General features: G+C 33.1%; 1 protein-coding gene across 3 annotated transcripts; it reads left to right on the top strand.

The window, feature by feature from the left end:
- The first annotated feature begins 185 nt into the window (after window positions 1-185).
- Window positions 186-15788, top strand: LOC128183308 (SH3 domain-containing kinase-binding protein 1-like). Of its 3 annotated transcripts, none has more exons than XM_052852265.1 (11): window positions 186-460; window positions 1392-1582; window positions 1948-2001; window positions 2747-2773; window positions 5569-5713; window positions 5913-6101; window positions 6572-6681; window positions 9126-9149; window positions 10965-11045; window positions 12230-12293; window positions 12849-15788. In XM_052852265.1, exons 1-11 carry the CDS (start codon window positions 433-435, stop codon window positions 13112-13114), a joined length of 1179 nt encoding a protein of 392 aa, XP_052708225.1. In that variant the 5' UTR covers window positions 186-432; the 3' UTR covers window positions 13115-15788. The 3 variants fall into 3 exon arrangements, with proteins under 3 accessions (XP_052708225.1, XP_052708228.1, XP_052708226.1); XM_052852266.1 differs by lacking the exon at window positions 186-460 and adding an exon at window positions 644-1290; XM_052852268.1 differs by lacking the exon at window positions 9126-9149 and having other exon boundaries at window positions 190-460.
- The last annotated feature ends 203 nt before the right edge of the window (window positions 15789-15991 follow it).

Here is a 15991-nt window from a genome sequence, read left to right as displayed (position 1 = left end):
GCTGAAGTAATCTTATGTAAACACTGACCACACGCAGAAAGTCAAATGACTTGATCTGTACCCTAATGACCAGTCATGTAGTCTCTATATAGAATGCGGAGAGAGAGAGGAGAGAGAGAGAGGAGAGAGAGAGAGAGGTGTCAAACTGGTTTCCCATGTGTGCAGGGATAGCCCAATCATTAATCAATACCTGAATTATTTACAAATATTCACACACACACACACACTACATATATATGCACACGTACACCTACTTATTCATCTGTGGGACACTCTAGACCAGTGTGTTGATCAATTATAAGTGGAGTTGTTTTACAACCCTCTCCAGACTGTAGAGGTACTTGAGGTCCTGTTGCCCGACTCTCTTTTAACGCCCCCCTCAGAATGTTATGATTTTATAAGACCTCGAATGTCGCCAAGAAATTGATAGAAATGGACTACAAAGCATATCCAATTGCTCGTAAGTACTTGATGAATTTGAGCTTTTGGTTTGTTTGTTTGTTTGACCTTTGTTGATTTTTGTTCTATTGTTGACATTGATGTTTATTATTACTGTTGGATTAAAACTTTGTGGAGAAATATTTGTTGGTCGTCTTCTTTTTTTTTTATTTTACATTATTGTGTTTTGGGGGTGTTCCCCATTTATTTACGATGACCTCGATATTGATTGTTGCAGTAACATGTAAATTCACCATGTACATTGCCCTGAATTCAAACCCTCTCCAATTCTCTACTAATGCTAACATTTTCAAAGGGAATCTGCTCTGATTTCCTTGTTTTCGTCTGCACTAGGTGAGTTAGTACATGCACAATTTAATCTTCCTGAATTTGTTGCATGTCATTATAGTTTTTGATACTAACATTATTAAGCTATATAAAGAATTACCATACCTTTATCAGGCTTTTCCTTATATCTCATAATACCAGTATATTTATAGTTTCTGCCATGTGCTTACAAGGTATTCCTGTGCTAGCACTTCCTTGTGAAATCATAAGATTTGCAACATGAGCAATTGTTTTTAGCTATAATTACCAAACTAAGAGTCTCTTGAGGAACCAATTCTACATAATATACATTGTTTTTTATTTTTATAGTGTGGGAAAACTTATAAAAATATGTCCCTTTAAACTTGCTGGCTGTTTAGATGTAACAGTATGTTGTTAAATTATGAAATTATTTCCACGTATACTTGGCTGTTGCCATAAATGTATGTAAAATATATCTTTGGGTTAAAAAATTTACTTCCTTCTTTGAATTCCCATCGACAGTTTGGAAGATGGAGACTGAAGGCATTTTTAAACTTATTTTTCTCATTTTTAATGGAAACGAAAACACTTCAAATTTTGATTTTATTTACATGTATAACCATTCATTTTGCTTTGTTTTACAGCCGCTGTTGAAAAAGCTGTCGTTCGGTACTCATACAGTGCAGACAATGAGGACGAGCTTAGTTTGAAAGAAAATGAAATTATCGTGATCCTTGACAAGGAGCTCGAGGACGCTGGCTGGTGGAAAGGGGAACTCAACGGAAAGGTCGGAGTGTTCCCGGACAACTTCGTAGAACTCATTCCAGCTGAAGAGGTAAACTTAGAAAAATATTTAACCCCCAAAAAATCATTGTGCAAGAGTTATCTTTTCTTTGCATGGATATATTATGCAGACTGCAGTTTTACAAGTAAATGATGGAATGTTTTTTTCTACCTATGCACAATGATGGTTATTTTGGTGTAATGTAAATACCCGAGAGGAGACTCTTAAGGTTCATTTCCATATACCGGGTATGTTATTTGCATGCAGGAAAAGAAAGTTAGGAACACTTGAGAAAAAAATTAATGCCTGCAATCTTTATCAGAAATTTTTGGTTTAATACATGCACCCCTCTTTTCTGTTTGACTGTGTAATCTTTTCTGTGATGCTTGCTTGATGACTGCCATGGATATTTTCAGCAGGGGATAGACAAATTCTCTAGGCCATTGGCTAGCAACAAAATACCACCACAAGTAGGTCAACATTTGAGTTTTCACCCATTCTCACTGTGCTCGGATCTGGTCAAGGCTAGTGCTAAGCCACCCCTTACATTCTGTATACTGTCATGTAAAAGTTCAAATGTCAAGGTCATGTACAAAAAAAAATCAAGTTTTAATTAACAAAAAAATATAGCTTTCTTTTATCTGACTTTAAAGTTCTTGTACAAAATTTTATTTTCCAAAAAGAAAAAAAAGTATGGAATATTCTTTGGAGTTGCAATTATAGACTGTTTCTTAGGTCAATTTTAAGGAGACTTTCATTTGCCCTGCTTTGACCTAACACCCTAAAGAACAAAAAAATAACTGAAGAGATTAGATAATAGGCTTTTGCATGAAGGAATATGGGCGTAGCATTTTTGAGCACAGTGACCAAGTTATTTTTGTGTATTCCTGCTTGCATTCAGTCTTCCTTTTATTTTTTTCTATCATTTTGGGAATTCAAATTGGTCGTTTAATGTTCTGTCTTTATGGAAGCATGATATGTGTTTTTACTGTTTCTTTCTATGTGTAATCCATGTTATTTTTTTTTTTTTCTTGCTGTTTTTGTTGACTTTAATGACTTCACACTATAAAAATTTCTGTAATCTGATTTGAATCCCAAAGTGTTGTATCTTTATGCAAAGTGTTACTTGGGATTTTTTTTCTTTATGTGTTGTGTCAAGGGATTAGCTGCCTAATATATAACGCTCACCATGTGCTGCCCACTGTTTTTTTGCAGGGGTCTCAAAGAGCTTCTAGTCATAAGGTAACCAGTGTACTCGGCCATGTATCACTGCTAGAATGTTTACCGCCTCTCATATTACACCTATCTTACACAGACACTCAAATCTTCTCTTTCTTTGCCACTTGTTTGCCAGAAACAAAAGAAACAGGAAGAATAAAACTTAGAATATAACCCTAATAAAAAAAAATCCATTATCCACATCATTATGAAAGCCTTATTTGGTTCTGTTTAACACTTACTACTAGCTGCTGCAGTGTATGGCGTTTGTATAATGATAGTTAGGCTTTTTCGTTCCCATCACACCGGCACTGATCAATAGAATTAATTTGGCAAATTAACAAGTGTGGGAAATGCTATATATGAAACGATGTCTGCAGTGCTTGTGGTGCAATGATACTGTATGTCACTATATTCCTCTGAGTCTGGGGAAGATACACATTTATATTTAGTTCAGGTACAGAGGAATACAGGAAATACATGAAATTACTCAAGAGAATCAGTTGTTATTTTGATCGTGTAGGTTCCTTAATTGTCTGAACTTCATGAATAGTTTTTGTATTATACACTGTTTGTACATGTAGTAGGAAACTTTCTTTCCAAACATTAACTTTTAAATTATAAAGTTAATTCATGTTCTGTCATTATGATTTGATGAACACCAATTTTCAAGGCTCTATTATAAATAAAGTTGTCACAAGAAATCAATGCTTATGGAAGTAAGAAAAGTGACCGTTATATTGATGGATAAGGTCATATTGTCCACAAATTAACTTAGAGGAGGGGGATTTTTGGGTAAAAGTTTAGCACCATACATACACAATTTTGAGAAGAGGTATTTAAACAACCTATTTATTTATTTATGCAAAAAATGAAACCTACTTGAATTCCTTAATTATTTCATGAAATTTGCTTAATTATAACCCTTAATTTTAAGTTATTCACTTAGAAAGTATAAAAAATCTTTAAAAAAAAAAAAATTTAAACTATTATAAAAGTACACATTGGCAAGACCATCATGTACCAAAACTATATTTCCTGTTCCGATCATGATTTATACACTATCCACCGCAGCATGTTTCATATTTTGCAAACTATACATGGAACATATTGTCAGATACCCTGCTCTCTTTGTGTAATGTATAAAGGACATGTATATGGTATCTCTATGCATGACTTTGTCCCGACACCCTCCCTCAGTTTCAGCATGATGGAAATGCCAGAAATACAAATAAGCTCGAACAAATGTTGTAAGTGTAGTACTATCAAACTGATTTTGATATACTTGAATTAAGTGGATCAGGAATAGCGGAAGTTATAATCTCTCTGAATCACAACATTGGCATTTTTTGAAGTACTTTTAAGTTTGTATTTGCTGTACTAAAATTTCAAAAAAAGTTTTGATTTCTCAATAAATACCATGCTGTACCAGCTTTTCCCAACAAAAATAAGTCAAACCAAGTGGGGGAGAAGTTTACAAATGAATGTGCATTAATTGGCTGTATGACATATTGTAGAGGAGAACAAACAATTTTCCGTAGCCTGACTTTCTCAGAGTATGGTGACTGATTACTATGTGCCAGGGGTACATATATACTACAGTTTTATTAAGATTTATATGCATAGTGCTACTGATAGGTGTGCAATGGTTTTCACTAGTAAAAGCCTAATGCATTTATCAATATGTCAAAAATAATGTCAATGTAAATGTTGACACACCCCAAAAAACTTGTTTTATTTCATAGTTTCTTGCATGAAAATCCCATATACAGTATATGTGGCCCAATTGCCCATCATGTCAGAAATTGCTACAGTATCTAATACATGTATCAAGATAATGAACCTAAATTATGTAACATGCATGCAAATTTATTTTTGTTTCCATCGTCGTTGTAGAGACTGCTTTTTAAACATTTGGCTTTTCTGCAGAGGGTAAACATTAATTTAATATTGGTGATAAGTGCATTTATTTATTTATGACCTTAGATGTTTGATAGTAAGCATTAGTTGAGGGAAAGTTAAGCATTAGTTACGACAGGGGAATGCGACTCTGTAGCTAGAGAATTGGCACTGAGCAGTGCTTGACTGTTGTAGAATAAAATTATGCATATTTTTAAATGAAAAATGATATGGCTAAATATTGATTTTTGTAGTGGCATGTTAGTGTTGTTTGAAATTCATGGTAAATTTAATGTTGTGTGTACTTTAGGCATGATAACAATTTTTAAAAAGAGCCGGATGAGAGAGAGAGAGAGAGAGAGAGAGAGAGAGAGAGAGAGAGAGAGAGAGAGATTTTGATGCAGCTTATTTAACAATGGTATTAACAAATAATATAGAATAAAGGGGGGAGGGGATATTTGTTCTCAAACACCTTTTACTGAACAACACAAATACATGTAATACACTGAATTTCCATAAAATTATGTTCAAAAGAATGGATGTTTGAAATCATTTATTGATAGGTAAAAATACAAAGTAAGATTTCTGCCTGCTACACTGGTAGAGAGAGAGAGGGTTAAGTTTGATAAGGTGATTATTGGATGTATCTTGAATACCTTGCACTGAGGCTAATTGAAACAATGTACATTGTATGTTGAGGTTGTATTTACTTATTTATTGTTGCATTACCGGTACTTATAGATCTAATACATGTAGGTTGCATGCGGGGATCAGACGCTCATTTATCTTACATACGGAAAACATTTAAATTTGTCTTGTACCATTGTTTAACAAGGAAATTCAATCAAAAGTTGTTTGTTTTATTTGCTTTGTAACTTGTAAGCAATCGATTGGAATTGACTGTTTTGTTTACTTTCTAGCCCAAGCCTAAGAAGCCCCCTCCCCCGTCTGCTGTGCCGAATCAGCATAAATCTAAACCGCTGGAAAAAGAGAAATCAGTGGACCAGAAACACCCCCCAGTCACCGACCACATCACAGAGAAACTGCACAAAAAGAAAGAACCAGGTTGGAAGCCGACCCAGAGTTGTCACATTTCAATTTCATACGTCATCCATGATGTTTGAACTTTTAATTTTTGTTCTTATGAAAACTAAAAAATAATTCATTGACAATTTTGACAAATGTTAAAGAGTTATTATACAGCTGAATAGAATAGATATGGTCTCTGGTTTTGAATTCATGAGATTCTCCTTTTTCTAAACAGAGCCGGAACCGGTAAAGACAGGACCTCCCCTCCTCCCTGGGAAAAAGCCAGTGTTGCCGCCTCCTGTGGGGAAAAAGCCGAGCAAACCGGACCCTCCCAAACCCGTATTGGATGGAAAGCCCCATTTTGTGGGCCTCCGAAGCTCAGAGGAGCCACCTAGTCAAAAAGACAAAGATATACCTCAAGCAGGTTAATTAAAAAGTTCATGCAGGTTCTTCAAAAAGACATTGCTTAAGCAGGTTAACTGTAAAGCTACACTTGAAGAAGGTTGGATGGTCAACATGGTTGCCCATCAGAGATACCTTAGAATTTAAATTCAAGAAAAAATCCAATCATTTTGCATTGAATTTGGAACATTTTTCCTATATCTTTATCAAAAAGACTCTCTATCTTCAGAAGATTAATTTAGTGTAATAATGACAAAAACCATCCAGCTATCTTAAAGAAGTTTAACCAAAAAGATTTACCTCAAGCAGGTTAATTCAAGGGCTAGTTTTATTAACAAGTTTTCAGACATTTGGATAAGACAATTATTTTATAGTTTTAAATCAACTGGTTTGTTTGAAGATATGATGTCATTATACCAATAGGTTTGATCACCTTTGTTACACACTATTTAAATTTGTACATGTAACGATTTGAGATGGGTTTGTTGACAGAATCTCATTTTGATGGAATAGAGCCCACCTCAGAGAGACTGGTTCACCTGACAGCAAACAGGGCAAAGGGACCAGCCAAGCGACCTCCATCACAAGTAATATTGAATAACGTAAGCGGCTTAACAGCTTTATTAATCCAGAATTAACAAAGAATTGAATGTGCAGTTTCAGGATTTTATTTATCTATTTTTGTGATGTATTTTATTTTTGATTCTGATTAACAAAACTCATTGCTGTCATTTGTGACTTGGTTGAAGTGGTTTTGATTTAACTTGGCCGAGTCTAATCATATCAAATGTAGATGATTTAATGGAATACTCAGATACTATCAATTATTTTAAGATTAAAATATTGACTATTTACCATCCTGATTTCTAGGGGGTCATCTTAAATATATTTATTTTTCTTATTTGACCCTATTGAGTGTCAAATGTTCACATTTTTTGACATTTTTGGTCTAGGACTTTTTTTTTTCTTTTCTACATCTGTATATATATATATGTAAGCTTTTGTATAAAAGCACCGTCTTAAAAATTTTATTAAAAAGATGACTGATTTGTATACCCCAAAATTGAGCACAATATGGTATACAGTAAAACACGCTTATAACGAAGTCCCAGGGACGGGCGATTAAACTTCGTTATAAGCGTAATTCGTTATATCCGTCAAGTTTACAACATGAAATAGAATCTTGGGGAATGAAATTCACTTCGCTGTAAGCATCAATTCATTATAAGCGTGTTCGTTATAACCGTGTTTTACTGTATAGTGTAGAGAAGGGATTTTGTACAGAAATATATACCTGTTTAGAAGCTCTGTCAAATGTTAATGTCCATGACTGGCTTAAAAATGTGGGAGAGTCATACTTTACTCAGGGTTTTAAACTAACTTGAATTTTTTGCTAGCCATGTTGGCTACTAAACTTCGTCCTTCGAGGGGCCCACATCAAAATTTAGTTGCCCACACTTTTAATTTAATAAGATAAAAAAAGAGTTTATTTTTTTATCTCATTTAATAACATGCCATTGTACATATATAAACATTCATATTGAATTTCGTTTTTTGTTAAAATTTTCAAACACTTCATTTTCTAAAATCAATAACTCAAGTCTTCTGAATCAACCACATGTCTTGTTGTTCCTTTTCATCTGTATTGGTTAATCCGTCTCCTATTACAAATAAAAATCCTATTCTTTTGGCTGGCTGATACAACCATTAGCCTACCATAAATCGAAATATTATAACAATTGTCGAAATCAGTTAGACGCTTTGAAAGTAATGTTTCTTGATACACTACGAAACGCTTGACTCATAATGACCTTCAGTAGTCTTCATCATCAAGACGTTTAGGCTTTACAGTGAAGATAGATAAAGATAAGCGTCTGAGTGATCAACCTAAATAAAAAAAATACGAAACATTCAGACAAATTTGGAAAAAAGATGTGTTGGCATCAGGAATTGTTTTAATCGCCATGTGGGCCCCTGGAAATGCATTTTCAAATCGCCCACACTTAAACTTAGTTGCAAATGGCGGGTGGGCGACTGTTAATTTCAAACCCTGTTACTCTTCTGCTACAAGTTTTTTTTTTACAGTGCTGGGAAATGGTTGAACTGTCAATGACAATTTCAGAGTCATTTCGTCATTTTACCCATATTAAATATTAAAACCACTATTTCTAAAACACTGATGGTAATGTTGGTTTTATATTATACACACAATACTTAAGAAAGTTAAATCTGTTCCATTGACTACATGAACACAAAATACAGCACAAAATCATGGGCACTTAAATTTAGACTCGGCCCTTTTAAGGTCTATATCCCTCTGAGGAAAAATTTTGCTTTAATTCTTTGATGATAAAAATTTTACAAAATTTGAAAAACAAACTTTTTAAATGTTTGAAATTCAATTTAACATGTAATGTGTATGAGACTCAACATGTTGTACAGTCATGAAGATGAATTCAGTAGTTTGGCAAAAAAAAAAGAAATCTGTAGTTTCTCAGTCCAAAAAATTCAAGATACACGCATAATGTGGCTAGCAGGTATTTTCAATATTTTTTGCAAGCTTTGCAAAAGAGATATAACTCAAATTTCATTATTTTAACTAAAATTACAACCGATTTATCATTTCAATAATGCTTTAAAAAAGTGCTACCTATTGAAATCATGAAAACAAAATATTTGCAGTAAAATAATTAACTTATTGCTATTTTATTTTGAGGTATTTTTATGTTTAATAATTCGTCAGTAAGTAATGGATATCTTAAAGATATACAAAGTTAATATACAGATATTATTATTGTGAATGTATATAATTTAAATTCTATACTATATATAATTATATGAATATATATCTATAATTACAGGACTTGATATATCACTTTCTATTTTTATTAATAGATATTATGACTTTCTATGTATATATATGTATTAATTGATAACAAAGAATGTCTAATATAATACATTACTTAGGAATATTTGTAAGCAAGTACCAGTTAACAGACTTCACACTTGACACTATTTTTATCATTTTGACATTTTCAATTCACAGAAACCTAACAAAAGATTTGTGAAGGTATAAGCTACAGTGTATACTGCCAGTGATCCATTTCTTGAGTCAATAACTCAGTTTTGCTGTAACTTAACATTTTTTTTATTTTGTTTCTCACATAATAATCAGTTCCCCTTTTCTTGATACTTTTAAAGTGGGTGTCCATGGAAATATCAGGCAGTAGCTGGAATATATAATATGTAGGATAATAGTTTGTTTTGTTTTTTTATTTAAAGCATTAACATTTTTATTTTCTCATAATTTAATGGACAGGTACGGTAGTTTAACTCAGCTGTAAAACAAATTTGATAAAATATAATGTGAAGAACATAAACATTTTATATGCAGTCAAATGTATTTAGGCAAGAAGTGTTAATATAAAAGGAATACATGTCGGCAGTTAATAACTATGTACAAAAATTATTTGGGATCTAATGTGCCGTGTCTTTATGAAATTACAGTGTTTTGCTGTTTTAGTTTAACAATGTGTCACAGGTATATTAATGTGTCACTAATAGATGTATTACAATGTGTCACTGGTATACCAATGGATATGTCACTGATATTACAATGTGTCACTGATATTTCAAAGTGTGATTATGTGTCACTGGTATATCAATGTGTCACTAATAGATGTATTACAATGTATCACTGGTATACCAATAGATATGTCACTGATATTACAATATGTCACTGATATTTCAAAGTGTTGATTATGTGTCACTGGTATATCAATGTGTCACTAATAGATGTATTACAATGTATCACTGGTATACCAATAGATATGTCACTGATATTACAATATGTCACTGATATTTCAAAGTGTTGATTATGTGTCACTGGTATATCAATGTGTCACTAATAGATGTATTACAATGTGTCACTGGTATACCAATTGATATGTCACTGGTATTACAATGTGTCACTGATATTACAGTGTGTCAAAGATATTACAATGTGTCACTAAAATTACAAAACTTACTGATAAAGACTAGTTTTTACATGGACATCCTCTTTACCTACCTGGTCAGTGTGCAGCTGAATCACTACATATATATATGTACAAGTCTGGCAGTATACTACATATTAAAGGAACATTTCCTACTTCTAATTTATAGACAGTTCTGGGCTTAAGTAGCTATGCTGTGACATTTTCCAAAAAACTCTTGCAATAATTATATCAGAGTAACTAGCTAAAAGATGTATTAATTTTTTTCTTTTGTAATTTTGCTTCCATCACAACCCAAATTGCCAATGACTTGTTTTTGCGATATAATTAATTAGGTGGGATTTTGGACAGGTTTTATTTGTTTTGTAGAAATGAATAATGATTGAAGTGTTTGCAATTTTCAATTTAAAAATGTATACAGAGACACAGTGGCAATAGATGAAAGGAGCTATATAGCTAGTCTATTACAAACAAAATTCATTTTGGAGAAGGCTTTTTTGGAGAAGGCATTTTAAGAGTAGGCTTTCCCATCTTGAACATGTTTATGATATTTACAATGTTCAATAACTAAATATTCTTTCAGTTAAGATAGGGCATGAAGCCAAGCCATTAACATGAAACTTTAACATTGGGTATTTGGTAGGTTTTTGGGTTTTTTTAACAACAATATAGTGGGAGCATAATGCTAGCTGCAGTTATGCTAATGCTGATAAAAATGTCAATAATACTGTAATCATTGAATATTGAATTTCTTAAAACACACCAAGTCTTGAAGTTATAATAACTATTAATCAATGATCAAAACCTGAAAAGGGATTTTTAACACTGTGATAAAACTGCCTCTATCCTAATTTGTCATTTGTTGAAAGAAATATATCCTTTTTTTATAGGAAGAAGAGAGGAATGGTGATGTTGAGTTGCCAACTCCCAAACATCCTGCTCCTGTCAAAGAAATCGCAGAGGAACCGCCAGTAAGTGGGCCAGTACTGTAGGTTCCTGTTTTAACACTATAAATAGTGCCTGTTTGGGAGGGTAACTGTTGAAATTGACACCCCGAGAACACCTTGTCAACCGACATGAAGCGGAGGTTGACGATGGTTTTCGAGGGGTGTCAATTTCAACAGTTACCTTCCCAAACAGGCACTATTTATTTTATTATACTGAATGTCTTCATTTTAAAGAAAATTTTACTGTTGTTATATAAAAATGAAGTGAATTCTATGGCGAACTGTACGCGCACAATTTACGCGCATGTAACAATTCATTGTGTTACCTGTTGCCAAGTGTGTTGCTAACACTGAGGGTAATAGAACGGATTATCAACTGCGTCTAAACCAATCAGATTTCAGTATTTGACAAGAAAGTATAATAAAAGAAATTAGTATCTGCCAAAATCGTTAATGCACACCTTGCTGATTTTAAAATCTTGTTTTTATTTTTCAGACAGATGTATTAAGCTATATGAAACTATGATAAAAGATGTGTTTGCAATTTTACATTCTCGCTATTTGATGTAAAATGGCGGAATCGTAGAATTCAGTACTGTAGATTCCTTAATTTTCACAAGTACTTAATTCCGCGATTTAACAGTTTTGCATCAAATCGCGATGATGAAATTGCGAACACCAGATTTTTATCATATTTTCTTAAGATTACATCTGTCAGAAAATTTAAAGCAAGATTTTAAATCTACGAGATGTGCTTCTCGCGATTTTACACGGATAATAATTCCTCCGGTTTAATTAGGAATTTACAGTTCTCGCATTAAACAAGGGATATTCAGTACGTAAGGATATGAAATAATGCAGTAGATTTGAGCACTCTAAAAATGCTAGAATATAAGTACAGGTACTTCTACAGCAGTTGGATAGTACTTGCATGGTAGTTAAGCTAAAACTAGAAATTATGGGTTAATGTGAATGATACATACAGAGATCATTGACAAAGTACCCCTTTTGAAAGGAATGATAACTCCGTTAGACTTGCCAAACCTGGAAATTCAAGATTTTGCATTAGATTTTATCTGTAGTGATTGGGAAAAAAACCAAAATATAGAAATTTCTTTTTTTTCTAGAGAAAATATAATTCTAATGCAGATTTCCTTTGTTATATATATCAGTCAACTTCATTTGAGATTCCCTGCTTTTGTGTTTAGGTGCTTTTGCCAGCCAAGGAAAAGCATCAGAATCTGCCAGCCAGACCACCAGAACCCAGTGTTGGTAAGTACCTGGTAGTAAAAAGTAGCTTCATATTTAGATGGGACTTATCATGAGTAAACAAACTACATTGTATTCAATAAGTTGATAAGATATTTGTATAAACATTATCCAAACTTTTACAGTTCCCCTGATTTTTAAATTTCATACTAAGATTTTTGTAATACATTAAAACTTTCCTTCCTGTTTTACATGTGATAGAAAATCCCGAGCTCTTTTTGAATTATAAGATTACAGCCTGTCAGTTTCCCATTTTCCCATAGTCTTGGCATTCCTTTACATTTATTAGTTCATCTTTGGAAAGAAAAAAATAAAAACTAATGAAAAATGTCATATTGTCAAGCAGTACAGTAAACTCACTTATAGCAAACACACTTATAATGAACTGATGCTTAAAGTGAAATTATTTTCATTCCCCGTGGGATTTAAACATTGTGTAGCTAACCGATATAACAAATAACGTTTATAACGAGGCAAAATTGCCGTCCATGGCACTTTGTTAAAATTGTACTTTACTGTACATGCTTATGAATAACTATCTATGGATTTTCTTTGTAGCCTCCTCAGGTCTGTTAGCAATGGTGGAAGAACTTAAGAGAGAAATCAGGGAACTTAAAACCAATAGTGTTTCAAAAGCAGCTTACAATGAACTAAAGGTGGAAAATGATAAACTCCGACAGGACTTTGAATCTTTTAAGACGTCTTGTGGACGTAAAATCAGAGATTTAGTGAACGAGGTTGACGAAGAGAAGAAAATCCGCCTCAGTACAGAAGTGGAAATGAAGCGGATAAAGAAGATGGTCAACGACGAATCCCATGTCTAAAGTTTTCTGCCATAAAGTTTTCCGCCCTGTTTGTCTTGAGTTCTGTGAACCAATTAAGTACAGTAGTAACTCTTTCCTGTGGAAATAATAAGTGACCGAATTAAAAAACAAAAAAAAATTCATGGGATCTTGTAGAAAGGTGGAAAATGGCCCAGTTCTGAAACAGAGAGAGAGAGATGTCTGAGGGGCGATCTCATTGGATCCAGCACCAGGATATTAACACTGCAGATAGGAGCTTGTCGGAATGGTTTAATAAAAACAATTCACGTGCTTCCACGCCGCTTTCGGATTTCAGTGCTATTATTAGAAAGAAATCTTTGTGAATCTCAGTGGAATACAGTTCTCATAGTCTGTTCCTTCTTATTACTGATAATCTTTTTATGCTTTGGAGTTTAATGGCACATGTTTACTGTGTTGAATGAAAGACAAAGAAGTTCCAAGAGTTTATTGTCGGCCAGTTCAGAGCAAAATTTGGTCATGTCATACAAGCACCTGTTATGTTAATTATCACTGTACAATGTACGTTGTATTGTTCTGTATTTAAGAACTATTTTTTGTTTCCTCCACTATAATGTTACATTGGAAGTCAAATTATATTAAGGATTATTTACCAAATTCTTATATTGAATTTGAAGATTATATTTTTATCAAATTTTAGTCATGACTTATGTAAAGTTTTGTTATTCAGAGTATGCAGATACAGAATTTTGTTGTTGAAAATTGCCTTTACATATTGTTACCATTATCACTATTTATGCTATCTCCGTATAACAGGTACAGTAGATATTATTAGCTAGCTTTTTTCTTTAATTTTTTTTTTTACACCAATCTATGATTTTTTTTCTCTCTCCTTTACAGATAATCCTATATGTTGATCTATGACATGTCAAAACAGATTCAAGTCAGATTGTGTTCTAGTGTTGAAGGGCATTTTGTCGCTAGAGATTTTTTCAGTTGTAACATACCCACTTACTGGTAATTGACCATGCATCAACAGCAGTCTGTAACAAACCCCCCAAAAAAGTCTTTTCTCGTATAAATGCTTGTTTGCACTTTTTTTATTCATAATATTTGTTTTTCATTTAAGTGCTTCTCATTTTACACAAGTTATGTAAACTTTCGTACATAATCTTTGCACTATTTATTATTTTTTAAGTGCTTAATTGTTCGCTCATTGCATATTTAAAAAGAAAAGCCTTAATAAGAATTTTACAAGTATCATTTTAAAAATTGGTTGTCTACGCATATATGCATGTAAATGTACTACATGTATTATCATTCATGAGAAAACACCTGTAAATAATAAGTTTCTCAGATAAAGAAAGAAGAAATTTTACACTCTACTGGTGCATTTAAACTTTGCATTAAACTTTCTTTCCAGCTATTCAAGTGCTACATGTATTAAACTAAGTTTTCAAAATTTAAAAATGGTTGATGTCAACAGATGTTGGTCTATTAGCTTATTATCATGTGGGTTTTCTAGGGAGAAGAGCAAAGGGGGAAAACCTGGGGGAGAGGGTTTGAGGAAGCTGTTTTTGATATTAAATTATTCTTGATCCATCAATACTGAATACTGTTAAACCTTTCTACATTACCAGTTCCTATTTCTAGTCCCCATTGTTTACATAACCTGATTGTTAAAGAGTGTAAGATTGTTAACGAGTTCTACATGGAACAGTGCAAAGTTTATGATTTCAACACGAGTTCAAACAGACTTTCATAAACAAATTCATAAATCAACAATATTAAGGTTAAGTGAAGATTTTTTTTTCCCATATGAGGTGGAAAAGTGCTATTGACCTTTTGGAATGATAGGTACAGTATGTACTGTTATTTAAGTGAAGGCAGTGTATGCCAGTTTTGTTCGTTTAGATGTTTTGATGAATTTAACCCAAGGTGACCAGAAAAAATAATGAACATATCTTGTATATTGTACTATGTCTGGAGTTTTTTATACAGATGAAGTCCTGTGACTATTTTTGTTATACATTAAGTGTAGAAGAAGAATGAATGCAGCTAGAATGTAATTGGTGAATAGGTTGTGTACATGAGTAATAATAATTCTCTAGATTTTTTTTTAATTCAGCATATTTCTCCTCTACTTCAAATATATGTAGTTCAAATATAAACTTGCCATAATTTTTTTTCTATTTTTTATTTTCCCAGTCTAACAGTATGATCTATCAAAAGTAATCCTTCTGGATTTTGTATGAAGATTGATGTGGTCATTTGAATGTAAATTTCCTGGGTTTTAGCGATTCCGATATTACATTGTATAAGAAGACCAAATTAGAAAAACGTGGAAAGTCAAACTTAGTTGAAATCTGCATCCTCAATCTATTGTCACACCCCTGTCTGTATAGAAGTAAAGATGTGTATGGATTCCAACTATAGGGATCCTGATGTGTATTGATCCCAGCTATAGGGATCCCGATGTGTATGGATCCCAGCTATAGTGATCCCAATGTGACGGGATTGAGCAAGGTACCCCCATAGTAATAGTTAGAACCTGGCAGAGGATGATGTTATATCAGTCATTGTAGTCAGTGAATGCTGCCAGCACATCGCCATTCTTCTAAAGACATTCCAAAACTACTGATGTGTTGTGAAAGGGACAGATAGTATACATGTACAGTTATATGTATTTATTATGATTAAACACTAAACAAATTGCTTTGTCTGTTTGTGCTTTGTTGTTTGTGAATCACAGACTGCGGACTATTATAAGGGGCCCCACTCTGCGGACATCCTATAGTGATCAGTCTGTCCATCCATCTGTCAGTACGAGAACACTTGTTCGGAGCATATATATCTTCTCTCCCCTTGGCCCAGTCTGGCTCATACTTCACCCACAGAGTGCCTTTTGGTAAAGGGTGT

This window comes from Crassostrea angulata, chromosome 5, assembly GCF_025612915.1.
Source record: "Crassostrea angulata isolate pt1a10 chromosome 5, ASM2561291v2, whole genome shotgun sequence".
Lineage (NCBI taxonomy): Eukaryota > Metazoa > Mollusca > Bivalvia > Ostreida > Ostreidae > Magallana > Magallana angulata.
The sequence above is the reverse complement of the archived record's forward strand: the minus strand, read 5'-3'. Positions and strand labels throughout refer to the sequence as shown.